This window comes from Polistes fuscatus, unplaced genomic scaffold (genome assembly GCF_010416935.1).
Source record: "Polistes fuscatus isolate 324 unplaced genomic scaffold, CU_Pfus_HIC Scaffold10, whole genome shotgun sequence".
Taxonomy (NCBI): Eukaryota; Metazoa; Arthropoda; class Insecta; order Hymenoptera; family Vespidae; genus Polistes; species Polistes fuscatus.
This window is the reverse complement of record NW_025112998.1, coordinates 332,395-354,821: the sequence shown is the minus strand read 5'-3', so window position 1 is coordinate 354,821 and position 22,427 is coordinate 332,395. Positions and strand designations below refer to the sequence as shown.

The following is a 22,427-nucleotide window of genomic DNA, read 5'->3' as shown; positions in this document are numbered from 1 at the left end:
ATCCCTCTAACGACCTGCTGCTTCTTCAATACATTTGTAACAAGCTGATTAAGCTGTGAACGATCATTTATTTTATTTATATTTCTTAGACAATGAAATCAAATTCCTTTTCATTTATCTTATGTTATCATTCATTTTCTATTGGTCGTAATAGAAAGTATCTCAATAAAACAACTATTTGAAATATTTCTATAGAATGGTCCTGCATATGTACTTGTATACTCAGATAGGGAGATCTTTGTTCTCGTGATGCGAAGAGCAGAGCCAGCAGTTTCTATACGTAAGAGAAAAGGACGAAGGCGTACGTGAAAGCTGGTCGATAACACGACGAGCTAGCTAGTCGTGGAGGTGGAGGAGATGGCGGCTCCGTTCGTGACGAGGCTGCGACATCGGGATTGTGATTAGGGGCCGGTCGGCAAACAATGCCTAATTACATAATTATTGTGCCCGGGCCCGTAATTAAGACACATTACTCCTCTCAGCTGGTAATTCATTACGCTTAATGTCTTCCCTTGCTCTGCCTGCCGTTTCATCGCGGATGACAGTCGCGACGGTTCCAGCTAAATACCGTTACCGTGAAATATTACCGACCAGTACCTTGACTGCAGTCACTCTCCAAGAAGAAACACGATTGCCTTTTACTGATTTTGCTTACTTTAACTTTATTATATACATACGCGCTCGTATGTATAAGTTTGTCTCATTAATTTTAATTTATTTTATAATTTTTAAAGGAAACATTTTTTAACATAGTATTATGTTATTACAATAATTACTTGTATGATAATCGTTCAAATATTCGTGAGAAATAATCGAATAATAAGACACGCAAATTTTGTCACAAATAAAAATAAAATTGTTGCAAATTTTATAACACAAAAAACTTAGCTGAATTGAAAGGAACAGGTAGATTTAAAAGATTACCAAATGTATATTCAACATGCGAGTGGATATGAGAAACAAGGAAAATCTGAAAAATAGAAGAAACGGGGAGAGAAGGAAGGAAAAAGTGAGACAGTAATATACATCATCTGGTGAAAAAAAGATTGTTCGTATGCAAGCTCTTCGTGCGAAGGAGAGAGGGTCCTACAAATGAAAATTTCTGAAAAAAACAGCTTGCCTTTTATTACAGAAACTTATACACGCGACATAAGTAAAAGAGGAGGAAGAGGAAGATGGAAGAGATAGAGAAGAGGTGTAGAACACAGGAGTACCGATATTGTGCTACTACTTTTATTTAGCTAACGTTCGGATATGAAGGGGTTCGGAGTAACGCCATCGTTTCCCATGGGAGTCTCTCTCATTGAAATCTAGACGAAGAGAGTCGCTTTATAACTCTCCAGTTTTCTGGTAATCTCGAGATGCTTTGAAATACTTGCGAGAGGCTAAAGACAAAAGAAAGCAGCAGATAAAAGATAAATAAATAAAGGGTAACGTGACACGAGCATCAGGATTCCCGAAGGATTAGTCGAAGAATATTGATTGGTGTAATTCGGAGTGTTTTGCATTTTAGTTTGGGAAGTATTTCTGGCTTCTTTTTCACGCATCGCGACAATTTCTGTCCCCGTTTTCTCACCGATCTTTATTTTTATCATACGAGTCATTTATTTTTCTTATTTTTTTTCTTCAATATTCTTTATCTCATTTTCCACAACCGATAATGTTGTTCGTCGTACGATGATCATTATTCCGACATATCGCTGCTGCTTAATTAATTAATTGCTTACCCTAAGAGTTGTGGTATGAGATTTTTTACGATTATAAGGCAAATATCATTACACAATACACAGATCGTTACTTTATGCACACATCGTTAACTTACTGACACCAAAGAGAAATAAAAGAAGGTATATTTTTTGTACTTTTTTTTTTTTTAATTTCATTTGTCTGTCACATAAATTATCTTAAAATTGTTATAGGTATTTTCAAGTAGGTATTACATAAATCATTTATGTGGATTCAGGAATTCAATTAATATTATCCTGGATGATGATATCCCCCCTTGTTACTATTCAATTAATATTACCTCCATCTCTTCCCCCCTTCCGCACATCCCAACGTTTCCGCTCACTTTGATCGCAAAATTTTGTAATACCAAATATTAAATGAAAACACAATTTGCGGGAAATATATGAGAATATTCGTTTGATTATTGTAGCGTGAATTGCGTGTCAACAAATCTTACATTTTCAATCAAAATTGCGTTCTAATTACAAGCGTATCTATTTGTACTGACCATTGAAGTCGAGAATGATATGAACCACGGATTTTCAAGTTTTACGAACGACTCTCGTAGGTACTGTACAACTCACAATCTCCCTACTCCTTTACCACCTTCTTGCAACTAACTTTACTGAGTTAGCAACGCGCGCGAGGGAACAGGATTTAATTGATTATTTTTATCGTCAAGCATCTCCAACCATCCAATCGACAATAAGAATTTTGTTGAGTTAAAAACAGTTCGACATATTAAAAATAATTCAACATGTTATATTGATTGAACTGTGAAATAGCTTCGGTGGCGCCAACGTTCGGCACGATAACGAGCTACAACGGGTGATATATTCTTCTCGCGAGGATTAACTTTTTAAATGAGTTGTTGCCAATTGAAATAATGTAGGTCAGTACTGTTAATCTAAAGTCATCGAATCTTAACTAAATTGTTAGTATTGATACGACGCTGGTGTTGTCAGTAATCCCATATTCCTCGGTATCATGATAAATTGTTGACACAAATCACTCAATAAAACAATTGCATCATTACAGTATCTCGTGGAAATAGATTGGATCAATTATCCTGCAACTTATACAATAGGATGTTATAATTTTATCGTGTCTCGTTATAATAAGCGTCGCAGTGATGAATTCGTCATGATACTTTGTACAATCATTGAAAGCTTTCTGGTTCAGCGCGTATAGACCTTCGTCACTTATAGCATATTGACATCTCGTAAGCCGAAGCTTTCTGGAGTCCCTCTCGTGTCCAAACAAGACGACGATGCACCCTGGGAATAGGGAGTTCCCGTTTGCACGAGTTCGCAAATATAGCCAGGGGTATCGGAGCCAACCGAACCGAAGAATTGATAAATTAGTTATTCCGTTAGTCGCTCGAGTCCCTCTCTATGTCCCTCATTCCTCTCCCGAATCTCGTGCACACCACCACATTTGATCTGAGGTTTCGAATAATCACGCTTGTTTGCATCTGGTTCGACTCCTTCGACTGCTAAATCGTAAATTTTTGAATCGTAGGTAGAATATACGGTTGGAGTATTTAAAAAAAAAAAAGAAACCAATTTTCAAAGGTGAAATTTACATTAACGAAATTTATTGTGTTCGGTATTTATTATTCAAATAATCTGTACATATGCAGACGCATTTTCTTAGTGGGTTTTATACCCTACAATACGAGCAAGAATAACAAACGTTCTCGTTTACTTACCGCGCAAAGGATAATCCTATTCTCCAAAGTAACTACCTTCGTCGTGGAGCCAATTAACTCCCAAAAGAATTCGATTCCTACCAAATGATAATTCTAAGATAGTACGACGATAGTACGAGATTAGGAAGATACAATATTTGCCCAAAGATTTCTAACTCTAATAGGGTGTATTAAGATTATTTCCTTCGCAGCTGTGGCCTCAGTTCAATTAGGCTAAAGCAATTACTTCCTTGATAATACTTCCCTGACGTTTCCTTCATTTTTTGAATAAATAGATAAATTATATCAAGAAATAAGAAAAAGAAAAGAAATTCTGAAGCTTGAAAAATTGTCAGCATTTCCAAGATTGCCAGGAAGACATCAGCAGCTGCAATCAGAATCTACAGGATTTCCACGACGAGGTCTTCTAAAGCCGTTTCTATCTATCTACAGATACGTATTAGATCGACTCGAACCTGACCTGTACTGTAACCGTACGAGCTCCTACATAATGTCGCTTCGAATTCAAGATTTTTGTGGCTGCTAACCCGTTGGCTTCGGTCCGCTAACGTATTTGCAAGATCCGCCGCGTTGATGGACATATAATGCGACGTGTGATTGTAGGCCCGCCAATCGCGGCCGATTGTGCCTCTGAAGGCCCGCTAACTATCTCAAACTAGCCCCATTCAAGCTTCACGACCTCACTCTATCCACATTTCTCGCTCTCCTACTCTCTCTCTATCTCTCTATCTCTGTCTCTCTCTTTCCCTCGACAAGCTATCTTTCACTCTTTCCATCTATATCGTTCTCTTCGTTTGCCTCCTCCCTTTCCCCTTCTCTAGCTGACATACACGTGCACATCTACACGCTCAAGATACATTGATGTGCACATAAACACGCACACACACACACATATATATACGTACACGTAGAAAGGTATAGAGACACAATCACGCTCGGTGGTTACGTAGGTACGCTTCTCCACGCGACGTACCATTCGTCTCGGTTCGAATCCTCGACCCTATATAGGTATCCAACGCACGTTCTACGTGGAAATTTCAAATCTATCACCGACCCAGACGAATGCAAATCGCGCATGAAGCGCGCTTAATAAAGCTTCGCACGCAGCCTCCGCAAGTCGCAATTTTCTTTCCAACGTGTGCTGGCTGCTGCTGCTTCTGCTGCTGCTGCTCTGCCATGGCCCCCGTGTGCTTCTCTTGTGCGCTCGCGCGCCCACTCACGAAAGCTTTTAATGAAACGCTCACGTAATGCGCTTCTACTACCGGCCTTTCGAGCGCGTTTTCGTCGACCTACGAGAGAAAGGTTTCGCCAACGTTACTCGTTATAATTACGAGACGTTTTTTTAATATGGTTCAGACCCTCGACGAAGAAAAGTGAAAGGAAAGGAAGAGGGAGCAGTGGGAGAGAAAGAAAACGCGGGAAAGTCGATTTTTTTTCTTTTTTTTTCTCGAAAAGTCCGGAAAACCTACTACTCTTTCTATTCGGTCGTGTTTTTCTTTACAATTTTTCTGTGTCATAAATTTGCGATCGTTATTTACGTTAAATCTAGCAAACGAGAAACGTCTCGCTGACGCAATCCTGATCTTATTACGATCTTTTTGTCTTGTAATGATCTTCGAAGAAACGTCCAATAATTTTGATGAAATGTATGGAGTAGGTGTATCACGTTGGTACTTTGAGATAGGTATACGTCAGAAAATTGGTGCAATCGTTTGATTTACAGATCGACGAATGCACTTTGATGCAAAACGTTTTCGATGCGGTCAATATTATCCGAATAGATAAGCCAATAGTCAGAGAAAGAGAGAAGGAAAGAGAGAGAGAGAGAGAGTGAGAGAAAGAGAAGACTGTGGTAAGAGTGAGTAGAGATAGAGTAGTCGATACCTAAGCGTAGTAGATGGAACCTGACGCGCTCAGACAAATTGGACGAACGTCAAATCTAAGTCGTACCATCGGAGGGTATCGATCGGACCCTTCCCAGTGAGAACCGTATTCTCAGTCACTTCTCTCCGAGAAATATTGACTCGTCCAAGTGAGAGCTTTCAATATGATTAAACGCAGAACACATAAAATCCGATATATGGGGTGTTTCCGAATAATATACATTAATTTTCCAAGAACTCTTCGAGAAAGAAAATCGATGCTAGCCTCTAATTTCAATACCATCTGACCTAACGTTTGAAATTTATTTCTAACGAAAAGAAACCCCATTGGTTGGAACTTATTGACATCCTTACAATATTATTTCTCTTGCAATATCTTCAAAATTTTAAGCAAAATCGGTTTCGTTAGTTCATATTTAGGATTGATATTTCATCGATATAATAAATTAACTAATGGTTGAAGATCAAAATTGAAGATTAGGAAGAAAACGGTAACGATATGATAAGATCAACCGTTAGACCACTTCATTCCCAGAAACAGATAGTGTCGCGTTACCTGGTTTCGCACGTCCCTCTATCATTAAACAAGCTTCGCCAACAACACGATCCGAGTAAACTCGTGGCAAAAACTGGCGAAGCGTGTTGAGTGAAGGTACACGATCGGTGGTGCGAACAATATCGAACCTGACGGCGCCGCTTTTGACCGACCGCATTTCGGGTCGGCGAAAATTGAATTTCCAACGTCAGAGAGGTGTGTAGAGGGGTAGAAAACGAGAGAAAGAGAGAGAGAGAGGACGATAGAAGGCATGTAGGTGAACGAAGAGAGCGGCCGGGTTATTTGCGTGGCCTTAATAAGGACGTTTGACGGCGTTGGCTTTCCCTTAACAAGCCGGCTAATATCCTGGGGCCTTGCCTCTCCCATCGTCATCGTCGTCCGAATCTTCTCTCTCTCTCTCTCTCTCTCTTTCTCTCTCTCTCTCTCTTTCTCTCTTTCTCTCTCTTCCTCTCTCATCTTTCACATAGCAGCCACCGTCGGGAATCACCAAAGCTTGAAAACCGAATAAACTCAGTTAGAGAACTCGGTGTGAAGCGAGTGGACCGCTCGACCAGGAACACGCTACTGGACAGGACGAGTCCTTAGCTCTTTGGCTATGTTGCTATTCCTACTACCATTCCATCCTGCATGCTACTCTTCGTCCTGTTCTTAACGTACTCCCTACCACGTTCAACCTTAGTCAACTGAAGTTATCTTACAGCGAAATAAGTCGATTCGTTTTTTCAAATCTTTCAATTAAATCAAACAGAATGTAATAGAAGAATATGTAGTTTGATATATAACGATTAAATGATGAAATGAAATAATAATAATTTAACGATTATTAGAAATAGAAATTATTTACGAACATATAAAAATATATTTTTTCTTCGTTTCACACTTCGTTCTCTTTGTATAAATCATTATACATCCAGCATGCTAAAATTCTAAAGTTCTATCAGCTGCATTCGATAACACTAGCTTTGCGTTTTAAGTACTAAATAGTTAAGGAAGCAACACGTGTGATATTTTTCTAGACTTTTTTTTTTCTTTTTATAGCATTTGGATATAGTCAAGAAACTGCTGCGTCATAATGATTCTCTTTCTGAAAACAATTCAAGATGAGATCTTAAGCAATGCATATTCAGATAAAAGTATCTTCTATGTGATATCTCCAAATATAATTATACCTTTTCGGATGTATTATTGTGTTTGAGTTTTTTCGGTATATTTTTTAATAAAAGGTTTACCGAAGCTTGAGGTTCAATTGTATCTCGGTACCATTCCTCATTTTGATATCTTGGATAAGGTAACCACCTAAGGATTAAATAGAATTATTAAATATGAATCATTTTATATTACCAGATACTATAATCATCAAATATTTATATAAAATATCACAAGTACCTATGTATAACCGGAGACAGTAACTTTCTATCGACATAAGAAGGATCCCTTGGTCCTGTAAACCAAGAAACTATTCCTCCAATTACGATTACTATCACGGTACCCAGTCCAGAAAACCAATGATAGGACAATCGGTATAGAGCAAATATATCTTCCTCGCTGAAAAAAAATGTAATAATTACAAGTAAATGTCCTTGAATACAAAATTTGCTAAATACTTGAATTTATTTACTCGTGATGAACAAATTGATCTAAAAAACTTTGACTTATATTTCCTGGACACTGAGTCAATGGTACTGGAAGCTTTTTTGGTACTATGTCACCAAAACTAATTGATATGTTTGCTCCCAAGCATGCCCAACCAGCTATTAAAAATCCTACAACAGCACCTACGAAGGCACCCTAAGAAAAATAACATAAAATTGAATATTGCATACTTTTTTATTTTCAAAACAACGAATAATTATTCCAATTAATGTATTACCTGAGAATTGGTCCACGGAAAAAGCATTCCAAGAGTAAAAACTCCAAAAGAAATTCCTGCAGCAATCGCGCTTAAACTGTTTGTAACCTTTAAGATCGTCGATAAAAGAATATTTTTACGATTAATTTAAAAAGAAAGTATTCTCCTTATTAAAAAAAAAAAAATCACAAAATTATTATATACCGACCACTAAAATGCCACCCAATGTTTCGATGAAAAAGATAAAAGCCAATGCGATTAGGCCAAGGACGATGACGATACTTTTAACCAAAATCGTTGAGCAACGTTCGTTCGGTTCTAAGCCGAAACAACTTTTCACGAAGTCTTCTAAAAGTACTACAGAAGTAGAATTAAATCCTACCGATAGAGAGCTGAAGCAAACACGATAATGACATTTCAATTAAAAAATAAACACTCATCTTAATTTGATATTTATGAAAAACTTTGACTTTAAATACCTAAGCGCAGCCCCAAAAATTCCAGCAATAAAGAGGCCAGGTATGCCATGCAAATGACCGGCAGCTTGCATTACGAAAGCTGGAAGTAATTGATCATCTGCTTTAATTAGACCGATAGCCCTTGGATCACACTTTGGTGGTGACCACCAAGCTAGAAGAACCAATCCACACCAGCAACATAACGAAATAAAAATAATAATTCCCGTAATAGATATTCCTATAGCTCTGCAAAAATACACATATTGTCATTTCATCTCGTTACAATAGAGTTTAACTTTTGATATGATCAATCGAGAAAATAAATTTCACTGGTATACTCACTTACAATTTAGATGCCTTGACAGTTTTCAATGATGTATATCGTTGAACCATCGTTTGATTTACAGCGATGTATCCCGTTGAAAATAGCCAAGAACCAATTAAAACACTCCATACTGTATGTCTCGTATATAGAGAGGAATCAAAGCTAATCAATGAAAAACAACAATAATATAAATTCTTCGATTAGACAATGACACGGTATCGCAAAAATGTATATAAAAAAAAAAAAAGGAAAAAGTTTGATTTACTTAAAAAATTCTATTCTATTAGCTTCTCGTGCCTTTTGCCATACTTCGGATGGACCACCAACTTCGTAAGTGCCTATGATCGTAACGATGAATACAGCTAGAATCATTATTATAACTTGAAGCATATCCGTCCAAACTACTGCCTTCAAGCCACCCTGAATAGAGAGAAAACAAAAACAAAAAACAGAGAATAATCGGTACGATCATGAGATGATAGGGATGATGTCGTAGGGATTTAAACGATCAAAGGAATCACTCGTTCGCGATAAATTCTCATTAATATCTTGGTCGAACAAATTGCTCGGATAATTACGCGGGCCTCCGTAGGTAGGTAGGTAGGTAGGTAGTCGCGATTAATCACTTCAAGGCTGGCTTTGTGATCTGCTACTACCAACCAACAAGCGCACACCACTCGACGACGCCATTGTTTCAACGAGCCATTGTCGACCTTTTCAGTTTCCGTCCATAAACATTTCGCCCGTGCTCGCACGAGATTCTTCGTGGCATTGTCCACCGAAAATTGTTTCCTCCGGGGCCCCTTCCCTTTTCCCTCTCTACCACCTCTCACCCCCATTCATTCTCTCACCCCATTTCTCCTCACTCTCTCTCTCTCTCTCTCTCTCTCTTATTCCTTCTTTCTTTCTACCCCCCCCCAACCCACCCAACAAGTCGAAGGAACTCGAATCACGCAAACGAGAATTCGTTGACGACGAGAGACCATCCTCCTAAACTAGCCTGATCCCTTATGGTTGTTACGACTTAACAGCAAGCTATACAACATCACCGGAAGCGTTAGATAGGAAAATTTTTGACGACGTTGTAACTCCCGTCACGATATGTCTTCATCGATTCGTTTCCCCCATCACGACTCCACCATTAATATTATATAAAAATAACTTATAATATTTGAAAATTGTTTGAATAACTTACGAGGACCGTGTAAAAGACGCATACTCCGCATATGATAGCGCTGACGATGTACGTGTTGATATCACTTACTAAAATAATAAAATGATATAAACGTTAATTATATTAGATTAGATAAAGTATTAAATATGATGTTGAAATGTTATAGTATTATATAAATAAATATTTTATAAGACGATGATGAAAGTGTGTTAAGGATATTGCAACATATAAAAATTTAACTACGAAAGAAATGTTTGTAGAAAAAATACCTTGATTTAATGCCAATGCAGGTACATAGACTACTATCGATTGGTAGAGAACCTAAAATATGTTTCTTATGTGAAAAATAAAAAACAAGAAATAAAATTCAACAAAATGTAAAATATCAAATATATACTTACCGCGTCCAATACGAATATTAGTGATATTAAAATTCTAACGCCCTTGTTAAATCTTATCTCTAAATACTAAAAAGAATAATTTAACATATATATATATATGTTAACATGTATATATATGTGTATGTATTAAATTTGTTTAAGTTTAAGATAAATAATTACAAACATACCTCGTAAGCCGAATTCAATTTTAACGTTACGAAAACAGGCAAATAAACGGATGCAATGACAACTCCGGAAAAAAATAATGATATCACGGTAATCCAATACTGTGTACCGAAATTGTAAATTTCTGCAGGTGCTCCAACAATAGTTACACCAGATATAAAACTGTAAATTGAAGAAAAGATTTTCTAATAAATGAAGAATTCGTATTCGAACGGATATCGTCAACGTATAGGAATATTTATCTTGTTTCGTAAATAGTTATTTAAAATTCAGATGATGACGCAATATAATACATTTATAATAATAGCGATGATGATATTATAAATGGATTTCCATAGGCTCGAAAAAGGTGTTGAACGTGTTGTTACCTGGCAATTAAGGATGCAGATACCGGCCAAAGACTTAGTTTCCTTCCACCAAGCAAATAATTTTCTACGGTCGATTTCTGAGCACTCTTATAATGCCAAAGTCCAGCGGCAGCAGATATAGTCAGCATAGCAGCAAAAACCAGCCAATCAACCCAATGAAAGTGTCCGTTCTCAGAGCTATTCTCGAACATCTTCAAATTGTGCAAAATGTAGGAGAACAAAAATATATATTGAAGATCGAAGAAACGATTTAGTTTTTCTTTTTTTTTTTTTTGTTAAATGACGTTCTTGCAAAAATGTAATTTCTTTTACAAAAATTAAAACACACATTGATTGAAAGAGTAATCGAAACTAGAAAGAAAAAAAGAATAGAAAGATAGTAAAGATAAAAATTATTTCCACTCACTATAACACTGTACGATTATTAAGCTCTATTACGATGAGAAAAATGACAATGTGAAATGTTAACAAAGCCAAATTAACGATCCTCATGTCGAATAACGCGTGTTGATTCTACATATCGCAAATATAGGTCAATAGTTTAATAAAAGAATAGTTAATTAAATAGTTCGAAGTAAACGCACAAACGCTATATAATTTTTTTAGATTAATAATACTTCTCAATTGTCATGTTTAAATTTTCTAATAAAATTTCACCAATTGTTTCTTTTTTTTTATTTTATTTTTACTTATTCCACGCGTCGTCATATCGTGAACAATAACGTACAACTTTAATCTAACCAGCACGAGTTTATAACTTTTAATGAAACAACTAGGAATATTTCTATTTTAATTGCGAAACTACAATGACGAAGAAAAGGAGAATATTTCATGAATTAATATTCCATTTGAAAAGGAAAAAAATCACAAATAATAAAACGATAAAAGTATTATCGATTGTGGCTAATTTTAAGACGAAAAATTACATTAATTTGTTTGTTTCATATTCAATACGATTGTATATTAATGGGAGATAACTAATGATATTTTCTGACAAATATTAATATTTCTTAATTATACATTTTTTATGTTCAAGTAAGAAATAAGGAAAGTTTGTCTATTTCATATATATATATATATGCATTACCAGTAATAAGTAAGGTAGATACGAACATTACCGGCTGAAATGATCTATCAAATGTGATATGACTATTAGTCGATAAATAAACTCACCTTTAAATTCTATTAATAATTCTCGTTATATTTAGAAGTTGTGACTGCAATACAATAGAGCAAATTTGCGGTCAAGCAAGTTCTCTCTCTATTTCACGATCGTTAAATATTCATCGACTATAATACTGTAATCACGACTCGTTGTAAATGTGAGAATGTTGATCGTATTACATTCAACGATTTAAGGACGACCTTGATCTACGATCGATAAACGAATTACTCTGATTAAACGTGCATATACAGTTAGACTAAATCTTCCATGAATAGTATATTTACTTTTTATGAAATAGTATTGTTAATTTGTTCTTCTGTTTCTTCTTTGTTTAGTTTATTAACTTAATTTACATTAATGCACAAATTATGACCAAAGTAACGCTTATTGGCCATAATTTAGGCTAACCATTTATCACAAATTATTATAGAATAATTCTCCTAATATTCCAAATAAATATTTGTCTTGTAATGTTTTTAAATGTATATATATATATATATTTTTTTTTGTAAATCAAACGTTTACGATAATATAATAAATGAGTTCATTTAAAAATAAAATAAAAATGACAAGGAACGTAAAGTATAATACGTTTAAATATCTTTTCTTTTGTTTTTTTTTTTTAGTCGTAATTATATCACATAATTATATGGCATATATTATATCGCAAAATAATATAAAATAGGCAATAATTATCAATTTTGTCAATTAGTTTCAGTCATCTTCAAATTAAACAAATCCAAAAACAAAACGAAAAATCCGTTAAGAAATATAACGTTAAATATTATTTATAATTTAAAACAAATGATCTATGCAAAGTAAGTTAATGGGTCGCGTTCAATTAAATGTCTTATTCAAATCAAAATCACTGACCTAAAATAAAAGCACTTGATACTTTATGCTTGCAATCAATACAATATATTCGTTGAACAAACTTATTGTCAAAGGAGAAAAAGAAAAAAGACAAGAAAAAAGAACAAAGTATTCAACGATATCTAAGTTCTGTGACCATAGTGAATAATATGCTTTTTCATGTTTTATAAAAATGAACGATTATATGGAAAAAAATGTATCGTTAACACTCATTCACTCGCACATCAAAGATCGGATACGAGAAAATCGTATCCGTTCGCGAGTCAAAGTAAAAAACAATGATTCACGTTGATATGGTTACAGAAATCTAAAAGTTACTCTTCCGATTCCGATTCAAGACTGACTTATTGTGTATTGCACTACCGAGTCGTTGACGAACTTAGATTCGAGTAACTTCGTTCAACTCCTACCAAAGAAAACGAAAATACAACGATGATGATGATAATAGTAGTATGGTGATGACTATCTTTCGTTTGTAACTATCGTTGGTTGGCGAGCAATGAACGAGGATTGAACCAATCAAGATTAATATTAAGAAGATGTAGGAAGAATTTTTCCTTCCTCCATTTTCTCTCTCACTTTTATCTCTCTCTCTCTCTCTTTCTTTTTCTTTCTGTTTTTTATTTGTTGCCTATTTTTTTTTCTGTCATAATTACTTGTTCATGAAATACAATAAATGTCATAAAAAATGTCATAATTTTTCACTTGCATTATATTTTCTTTTTTTTTTTTCTTATATCAGGCAATAGAAAAATTATGCGTGTAAACGTCCAAAGTAGATGTTAATAAGAATTTTTATCTCTTGTCAAACGTTTCATTACTTGTTTCGTAACGCAAATCGTGATTACCGAATAGAATTACGGTACACGGACGTTTATATCGAATTAAATTTTTTATTTGTGTTTCTAACGTGCAACATTTTCTATGCGTCATTTCAATCTATTTTTCTCTCTTCTTTCTTTTTTTTGTATTTTACGATAAATATATTAGTAATTATAACGTAGATATTATTTTTTACAATCTTAATGTAAAACAACCTTGTAAGAAAAACACAGTAAATAAAAGATATTAACCACATTATGAATTATTTTTATCGTGAATTTGACAAGTTGATCAAAGTAAACGACAACAATAAATTTTGTGAAAATTTTCTTTCTTTTTTTTTTTTATTATAGAATACCAAAGAACGAAGATGACGGTAACATAAAAGTTTGAAAAACAAAATTTTATCGCAAATTTGACAATTACGATTGTTCGTTTATGTTCACACAACAAAGAATATCTTTTCTTTATTACAAACCTTTATATTACAATGATATACAATAAATGTCGTTCCCTGAAGTATACAACATTTTAAAAAAACAAAAAAAAAACAATAATTGAAACAAACATTTAAAAAAGAAGAAAGGAAACGTAAGAAGCATGGATAAATGTACAATAATATTCGTAACGGTCGATCAAAATGTTATATGCACGATTGATGAAGGTAAAAAATAACAACAACAAACTTTAATAATATGTTTTAAAATAAATTCAAAAATCAAAATAATTAATATATTTCTGACATATTTGCGATCTGTTAAATAATATAATCCGTGATGTGACATTTTTTAATACTATCCTAAAGATTGGAATGCAATTGTTACTATATACAATGAAATATATTAAACAGTGCATTCCGTAATAGAAATAACGTTATAGTTGAAACTCTCTAAAGCTATTTACACATCGGCAATTAATTTTAATAATTCTTCAATTAAGCGAACGGAATGTGGTATTCACGTGAAAAAATTGCAAACGATATCTAATGGAATTCAGAAAAGTAATTACAGTTCGATAGCTCATTATTTATGCGAAATCGAATAATGCACGCTGGTTTAACTTCAGTTCATTTTGTGTTTAATTATTATTAAATATATCGTATCGAGAATTAAAAGATCGAAACACTACAAAAAATTTGTAATAATATACGATGAAGTGATATTACATTCGTATTGAAAAAAAATAAAAAACAATATTTATTATTTATCAAGACTTATATAAGTATTGATCGATTCTTGACATATAAATGAATTTAAAGAATGATTAAATGACGTTTACGCATATCAAATGTATTACTAAATAATTAGGCTACCTACAATAGAATAAGATGTTGGTGTCTGATGTGTGCTATCTTATGTAATATTATTCCTTTCTATATGTATTGTTCGTGATCTCGTTAATTGTTCTATTCCGTATTTCTTAATAATAAAAATGATATTATCACTTTCTCAATTACAAATATTAAAATTTTTATATAGAATATAAAATTGTGTTCACAAATTGATTTTTCTTTTTGTTTTATATTGCGAAGGAAAAAATCGAACGATATCATTTTTTACTCACATCGGCTACGCGGTTTCTTTTTTTTTATCACGAATTAAAAGAAAGAACATTCGATATATAATATAATATATTCAATACTTTAACACACACACGCACACGTCTTTCCTTCATCTTTTTTAAATCGCTATATATATATATATATGTATATTATATATATATATATCCATTTAAAAAATTATATGTGTTTATATTTTAGATAACATGAGATATTTAATATTTAGTATGTAGACAAATTATTTCGATGAAACAATTATCTTTGAGACATCTCGTGCGTAAAAAATATTACCTTATATATATATTACGGTTTTTATTCAGCAAATCTTCTTTCTCATCGCAGTTTGTTATGTTTTCCTTCGCCAAAGAGCCACAAACAAGTTCTGTCAGCAATATAAGCAAGCACAAAGTCTGCCACCAGTATTTGAACCAAAACTTTTCGAAACTATAATCAAAATTGAACATCATTAATATTCGCTAATGTCTGCATTAAAAATAATACTTACATCACTTGGAAAATCAACGATTTCGAATTGTGAAGCTATGTCTGGTAAGAATCCACAAGCTAATGATAAGACAACAGCAGAACTACCCAAGAGACTATACAATAATGACTTATTTTGTGTTAGACTCTCCATAAATGGTTGACCCTACGAAATAAATATTTGCATAATTAAACAAAACGACGAATAAAATTAAAAAAAAAAAAGCAGAAAATAATTCTTAAAGCTACAGAATTATTTCCGTATTTTTGTAAATTATCAGTAAGTTACTTGACGAAATAATTTATTACCCGATAATTGATGGCAAATGTGGATATTTGAAGTGCCACAGCTATTATATAAACCGTGCTATTAATTAAACTTGCTTCAAATTTGTCTTCATCTTTATCGGAAGTATCGACAGAAGAAATGTTTCGATTTACGTCGGTATCGGTAGCAAAAATCGCTGCTAATTTGTCATCGCTGATTAATACAAAAATAATTATTACTTGGAATATAATTAACATATGTAACTTTATAATATTTAGCAAGCTAATCGTAATATTCAATCGAATAGATTTACCTTGGTGATAATAGCGTAGCTTCTTTTACTAAATACACAAGACAGAAGAAATGTACAGCAAATTGTAGCAACACTGTTGCAATAGTGTATAGATTAAAAATATTTGGCAGTGGTCTTTGTTTAGATAAAGTTTTTAATGGTTTTGATGTCGATATAAATAGAAAACAGGCTGCTAAAAGAATACCCTGTAAAGTCGCCTGAGCATCACTGAATTTAATACCTTCCAAATACAGAACAGATTGACTATAAGCAAGTACTAATGCATTCAAAGCCAAAATTTTAAACATCTGCAATGTTGTAACTAACGTACATCGTCCTTGTTTTATAACGTGACATACTACAACACAAAAATTATCATTTTATTTTTGATTCTAATATTACGTGACGAATTACAAAAATCTTTTAATAATAAATGTATACTCACTACACTGGATAGAAGACATTTTGCTAGTAAATGGTGCAGCAATAGATGCATCTCCAAGTTTTATGACGGTAGATTGTTCCAATTCTTCAATATCTTTTAATATTTTGGGTAGTTTTGTTTGCATACTAGATTGTTGTCTCATGTTCATTCGAGGCCCGTTACTTGTTGACGTATTTGTTACAGCTACGTGCGTATTTCCAAACGACGAATTTTCTCGTCTCTCTGCCGATACTCTTTCAGGTAGACTAGACAATATTGCAACACCTGAAAATTGTAATAGTAAATAATACACGAAATACGCAAATAGAACAATATTTTTTTTTTTTTTTAGATTTTTCTATAGACTTACCCACTTGTGCATGTTTTAATGCACCTACATCATTTGTTCCATCACCGCACATCAATGTTGTATATCCCAATGATTGTAAGGAAACAATAATAAACTCTTTTTGTTTAGGCTCGCATCGAGCAAATATTACAATATGTGGTAACAATTGTCGTAAAAGACTTATGTTATTTTCTTTTAAATACGAAAGTCCCTGAATAAAATGAAATAAAATTGATGTCAGAAAGAAAGGGAAGAAAATACATCATTAATCTGATACTAAAGAGAATTACCTCTCCGGTTATACAAAGAGTATGTTCTTTCCAAATTTCATTGCCTTGCGATTTCACATTTTTCATGCTTAAAGGTATTTGTGTTTTTCGATCTACACTTTCCCAATACCATTCACCATCACTTTCCATTAAAATCAGAGTACTTGGTTTTTTCGTAAAATGCAATTCACGACTGACGTGACAAGCTGTTAAGGGATTATCTCCGGTAATCATAACTACCTAAATAAATGATTTATGGAAAAATCAGCATTATACAACAAAATTAAAAACGTTATATTGATATTTTATATTAATTTGTCTTACAGAATGGGAAGCATTAAGAATTTCTTTAATGACTGCCTTAGAATCGGGTTTAAGCGGACAACTTATAATAACAAATCCAGCAAATGAAAGATTCTTTTCCAAATTTTCTCGAGTAAACTCTCTCAATTCCTGAGCAGATAAAGGATTTGAAAGCTTACGATAACCCAAGGCTAATACTCTTGCACCACGACGAGAAAGAGACAAATACGTTGAATCGTAATTATCGGGGACTTGAGACAACTGTAATATAATGCGTAATTTATATAAAAAAAAAAAGAAAAGAATATTTTAATTGTATTATAATATTATATAAATTCTGACCATATTCTTAACAGTTTCGGGTGCACCTTTTACAGTAACTATGTAATTATTTTCAGATGAACCAGGGGTTGTGTATCCTGCGACAACTGACATTCTTTTTAGTGCCGACGAGAAATGATATCTTTGTAAAATCTTTAGTACTGGTGATTTGCCCTTTTTTGGTATTACCGAATCACCTATTTGAAAATATAAATAGTTTTTTTTTATAATAATCTTATAAAATATCTATATGATGTAACATACTTTTTGTAAGGCTCCAATTTACAGCTTTCAATGTAGCTTTTTCAAGTGGATCTCCAACGATCCCATCATCTAATTGCACTAAGGAATGACACGTTGCTAGTACTTGTACACTTTCTAAAGGTGCATCAGAGAGTGGCATCACATCTGCCTTACCACTAAAGTACCAAAAGTATTACGTTTAATAATACTATTCTTTAATCTCATGTTATAAATATTTAGTTCATAAATTACACTTACTCAATCCCTGCTATCCCTTCGACAACAAGATTATCACTAGTTAAAGTTCCAGTTTTATCAAAACAACAAATTTCAACCTTTCCTGCAAATGGTATCCTAAATGGTTCTGTACAAAATACACCTAAAAATAATTTTTATTTTAATATTATGAACCATTAACAAGATATAACAATGAAATATTAACGTTTTGCAAATACCTAATTTAGATAAAGCTAACAAAGACGTGTTTACAGCTAACGACAATTCGATGGGTAATTCTGGTGGTACAACGGATGTAAGAATAAGTGTACACTCCAAAAATAATTTATACTTATTTCTTGTTGGATCCTCGCTGCCTAAAAATATTATATTTATAAGCAAAAGAAGTCTCTTAGGTATAAAAATACCACGTCTGATTGTATTCTATATGTCACATGACGATAAAAATTATTAAACCTTTGATCCAAACATAAGCTGCAGCGGCAATCGCAAATATCAGAAGAAATAGAATAAACCCAAATGTTTCAAGATTATTAGCTGTGACACGCTTAACTCCAAAGAGTATGGTTCTCAAAAGTTTACCCTGTGATGTTGAGAATCCAGTACGCAACACATAGGCAACACAGCCATTATCAACAGCTGAAATATAAAGATATAATTTAATTAATCATTATATATCTCATATATTTCAGTTATCATTTTAAAATGCATACCTCTCAAACCTGACACATTTTTACTGGGTGATGTATGTTGTACTACTTTAGTTCCTCCAAATAATACATGAAGTTTATCATCTCCTTCTATGTTTAAATCTCTGTCGCCATCTATATCATCTATTGGTTCTTTCATTTGAGGAACAGATTCACCTTAAAAGACATAGCATATTATTGATCTGTGTGTAAATCATTCAATTAACAAGATATTACAGCAATTACCTGTTAGCATACTTTCATCCACAATACATGGACCTCTTAGTAATAACATGTCACATGGAACTAGATTATCATTTTGTGATCTTGTTATTGAAACAACATCACCGGGAACTAATTGATCGGTAAACATATAACGCCACCTTCTGTTTCTATAAACCTTAAATATTAAATTGATATCATTAAAAAATCCATTAATATAGATTACTAATTACACTGACCATTATCATATAAGGTTTGTTTCCCATTTTCCGTATTTCAGCCATGTTTCGGAGTTGTTGTTGTACAAGTGTACATTCAAACATAATAAGCATAATAAGGGTGAAAATACTATAATACCAATATTTATCAAGGCACCAAAGTGCTACGCAAAATACTTGAAAAACAAAAAATGGCGCGATCGCTCTTTCTTTGAAAAGTTCCCAAAATTCCGGTACAACCATGTCCAATCTAAATACAAAAATTCATAACATCTTTTACTCAGTTGATCTTTTAATAATATTACTAAAATCATTTTAAAACTATGAACCCACTTATTTTTGCCATATTTTTCCTCGGCAGCTGTAACTTCCTTTTCATCGAGATATCCCTTCCATTCGGAATAATGTTTAATTGATTGATTTATAGGAAACTGAAGACTTTTAAAACACTTCGTGTTTGGTTCCCAATAATACTTTGTTTTTTGAAATACAAACCATGGTTCTTGTTTTTCTGCATGGTGTAATTTAACAAGTTCAGAACTGCCATTATTTGGAGTAGGCACTACCTTCGCAATTGTCGCTATATATGGATTTTTTTCCTAATGTACCAAATTTTCTTTGATTACCACACTTAAGTAACATATAAATCATGTCTTTCAATATAATACATTAATAAATATATTCCAAATTAATTGAATAATAAAAATATATCAAAATGATACGAAAAAGATCGCACAAATAAATGAATAAAGTGCCATAGATTTGTTTTATGTTCGAATTTAAAAAATCTTCCCGCTTGTTGGTCATGTGACTTCACATAGCAGAAGTCGAACATCCGTTCGTATAGTTGTCACGACAGTGTACATATTGTTCCGGCCAATTGCATTCTGCGTGTAAATAAATAAAAAGAAATGTAATTCACTAATCAATCATATATACTTACCGAACTGCAATTCAAAAAGGTATGCACATGCACAGACCATTGGCAGCACAAGCAGACAAAAATTTGTAGCACACCGATTGCAGCAATTCCAACCAGGCCTGCATCATAATACTCATCGAAACCGTAAACAAATATCCAACTATAAATCCACATAAACTGCAATACTACGAAGGGTAAGACGTAACCATTGAATAACAATTTTCGAGGATTGTGAAGAGTAACCGTTTGTACAAGATCGTCCAGTCGTGATTTGTTGGTCGCCATGATTATACTACGGCCCAACATAGCATGGATGTATTAACGTGAGGTTGCTATATAAAATTCCTTCTTACGCGAATCTCGATATTTGTTACAACAGTTGTACTTTCTTTCATTAGACATCTACAAGAATTCTTATTGTTCAATAAGGAAGCGTAAAAAAGGTTACGTTTGGTGTAACCACGCCACGGTGGTATTAAAAGATTTGCCAGAGGGAACAAACTTATGTCAGGAATCAAGATTTTCAGTACTGTTGACTACCATGATAGGAGGTGTTGTTGTCGCTGTTAAACGTGCTGCCTTGTGGTCAAAATTGATACTAGTAGAAATAATAGTGTCGAAATTGATAACTTCTAGGATCGCGTTTGTTTCCGATCTCTTATTTCATCACTCATCATTCATAGTTTGCAAATATCAATTCTATATATCTAGGTATTTATTTATTGTTATCGTATATTTTTACAATTATTACTACTTTTTTTATAGTACTACTTCTGTAAAACTAGTGACAAAATAATTGTTACGAAGATCAAGTACAAAATCTATAGCTGCAAATAATTTTATCGCAGCATTTTTTTATTGACAGAGATTAATAAAAAAAATTAATAATATCGACAGATCAGATAAATCAAATAAAATTTGATGGCAATCAAAAACAAGTACATTAATTACAAATCATAAAGAATTTATTAATGTAGAATAATAATAGCATAGTTAGTAAAAAGATTTATTTAGCCATTTGATGCGCTATTTATTCATGCCGGAATCACAGTATGCTTCACAGTTAGCATTACAACTTCTAAGTTGCCACGTGGACGATTATTCAGTGACATAATGTGACATGAAATATGAAACTTCTGAGAAGAGCAACAGCCACATAAAAATTGGACAACGACTGCAATTAAATGTTTTTAAATAACTTTATTAATATAGCAAAATGTAAAACAGAGTTTAAATATAATCCTAAAATATATAGAAAGGCATAAATTAATGATGAATAATTCAATCATATTTACAATGTAACTAAGAATTCTGATACTTTTTGTCCACTTTAGTTGCATTTCATTTCAAGATGGCGCATCTAGCGTGTGCATCACGTTCATGAAACGGAGCGCACTTTAGTGCACTCTAGTGTTACTTTCAGGAAACTTTAACTAGCGCTGTATCAACTGAGCTTCGTCAAGTAGCGCTCTATATACATAATTTATCAACAAATATCGTAAAGTAAAAAATAATGTATGTAACAACAATTTTGTTTAATAAATATACGTAATAATAAAAAAATGAACAGTTATATTACCTTGCAATAAAATATAAATTTTGATCGCATATATATTGCTATCATATACTATTTATTATGAGATTAAATTATAGTTAAGAAATTATTGTAATTATTTATTATAATTATATTGGAAAAGAAAAAATAACGAGCACATGAAATAAGACATATCATTTGGATAATTAATGTAGTAATTAATTACATGTCTTTTCATTTTAGCATATTCTTTCAAGAAAGAGAAGATATATATAGAGAAACGAAGTGGATTTAAAAAGAGAGCATCGACCTCGTTTCGTCAATAAGCCAGGAACTATAATGCTATCTTTCGGTGTTAATTAATTCTACGCGGTAACTCCTACTTGTATAACTCTCTCATAGCATATTTGATCACCTAATATATCGGTGGCGAATGCTATTCCCTTCAAATTTGAGTTGTAAATGAGATATCTTCTTGAGGTACGTCGTCGATGATCCAAGTGGTTTCTACTGCTTTAAATTTTGTTTACCCGATGCTACGTGAGAAAGCTTCGTCTCGTACTCGTGCGAAAACTGTGGCAACAATCTACTGTAAGTAGTAACAGTCAACGCTATAG

General features: G+C 33.0%; 2 protein-coding genes and 2 long non-coding RNA genes across 9 annotated transcripts; 1 reads left to right on the top strand and 3 right to left on the bottom strand.

Moving 5' to 3' along the window:
- Nucleotides 1-1,219: 1,219 nt before the first annotated feature.
- On the bottom strand, nt 1,220-4,337 carry LOC122524629. Its single transcript, XR_006305591.1, has 3 exons — nt 3,900-4,337; nt 3,440-3,516; nt 1,220-3,223 (listed from the first exon to the last, which is right to left on the bottom strand). It is a non-coding gene; the product is annotated as an uncharacterized LOC122524629 (long non-coding RNA).
- A 2,380-nt stretch (nt 4,338-6,717) lies between these two features.
- LOC122524596 (sodium-coupled monocarboxylate transporter 2-like) lies at nt 6,718-15,416 on the bottom strand. 6 transcript variants are annotated; one of them, XM_043646944.1, is made up of 16 exons: nt 12,657-15,128; nt 11,792-11,989; nt 10,619-10,809; nt 10,253-10,412; nt 10,086-10,151; nt 9,954-10,005; nt 9,706-9,773; nt 8,776-8,930; nt 8,532-8,672; nt 8,207-8,431; nt 7,936-8,119; nt 7,749-7,835; nt 7,497-7,666; nt 7,265-7,423; nt 7,048-7,174; nt 6,718-6,962 (listed from the first exon to the last, which is right to left on the bottom strand). In XM_043646944.1, exons 3-16 carry the CDS (start codon nt 10,807-10,809, stop codon nt 6,930-6,932), a joined length of 1,818 nt encoding a protein of 605 aa, XP_043502879.1. In that variant the 5' UTR covers nt 11,792-11,989; nt 12,657-15,128; the 3' UTR covers nt 6,718-6,929. The 6 variants fall into 6 exon arrangements, with proteins under 6 accessions (XP_043502879.1, XP_043502884.1, XP_043502868.1 ...); XM_043646949.1 differs by having other exon boundaries at nt 11,792-11,835; XM_043646933.1 differs by lacking the exon at nt 12,657-15,128 and adding an exon at nt 12,068-12,223 and having other exon boundaries at nt 11,792-12,012.
- LOC122524589 (endoplasmic reticulum transmembrane helix translocase) lies at nt 15,334-20,681 on the bottom strand. The gene is made up of 18 exons (XM_043646911.1): nt 20,298-20,681; nt 19,688-19,953; nt 19,376-19,604; nt 19,161-19,314; nt 18,939-19,091; nt 18,682-18,864; nt 18,444-18,581; nt 18,247-18,367; nt 18,010-18,164; nt 17,767-17,942; nt 17,446-17,685; nt 17,143-17,361; nt 16,874-17,063; nt 16,525-16,788; nt 16,101-16,437; nt 15,829-16,000; nt 15,542-15,685; nt 15,334-15,480 (listed from the first exon to the last, which is right to left on the bottom strand). Exons 1-18 carry the CDS (start codon nt 20,580-20,582, stop codon nt 15,370-15,372), a joined length of 3,537 nt encoding a protein of 1,178 aa, XP_043502846.1. The 5' UTR covers nt 20,583-20,681; the 3' UTR covers nt 15,334-15,369.
- Nucleotides 19,923-21,226, top strand: LOC122524623. Its single transcript, XR_006305590.1, has 2 exons — nt 19,923-20,604; nt 20,675-21,226. It is a non-coding gene; the product is annotated as an uncharacterized LOC122524623 (long non-coding RNA).
- Nucleotides 21,227-22,427: the final 1,201 nt, after the last annotated feature.

Excerpts from the sequence above, each read along its gene's own strand:
- LOC122524596 (XM_043646966.1), bottom strand. The coding sequence starts at position 10,809 with ATGTTCGAGAATAGCTCTGAGAACGGACACTTTCATTGGGTTGATTGG. Across the intron at positions 9,774-9,953 it reads TGCATTGGCATTAAATCAAG|TAAGTGATATCAACACGTAC; the intron begins GTATTTTTTCTA and ends TTATTATTTTAG. Across the intron at positions 8,432-8,531 it reads ACTGTCAAGGCATCTAAATT|AGCTATAGGAATATCTATTA; the intron begins GTAAGTGAGTAT and ends GTATTTTTGCAG.
- LOC122524589 (XM_043646911.1), bottom strand. The coding sequence starts at position 20,582 with ATGTTGGGCCGTAGTATAATCATGGCGACCAACAAATCACGACTGGAC. Across the intron at positions 19,315-19,375 it reads ACAAACCTTATATGATAATG|GTTTATAGAAACAGAAGGTG; the intron begins GTCAGTGTAATT and ends TTAATATTTAAG. Across the intron at positions 18,582-18,681 it reads AGCTTATGTTTGGATCAAAG|GCAGCGAGGATCCAACAAGA; the intron begins GTTTAATAATTT and ends TAATATTTTTAG.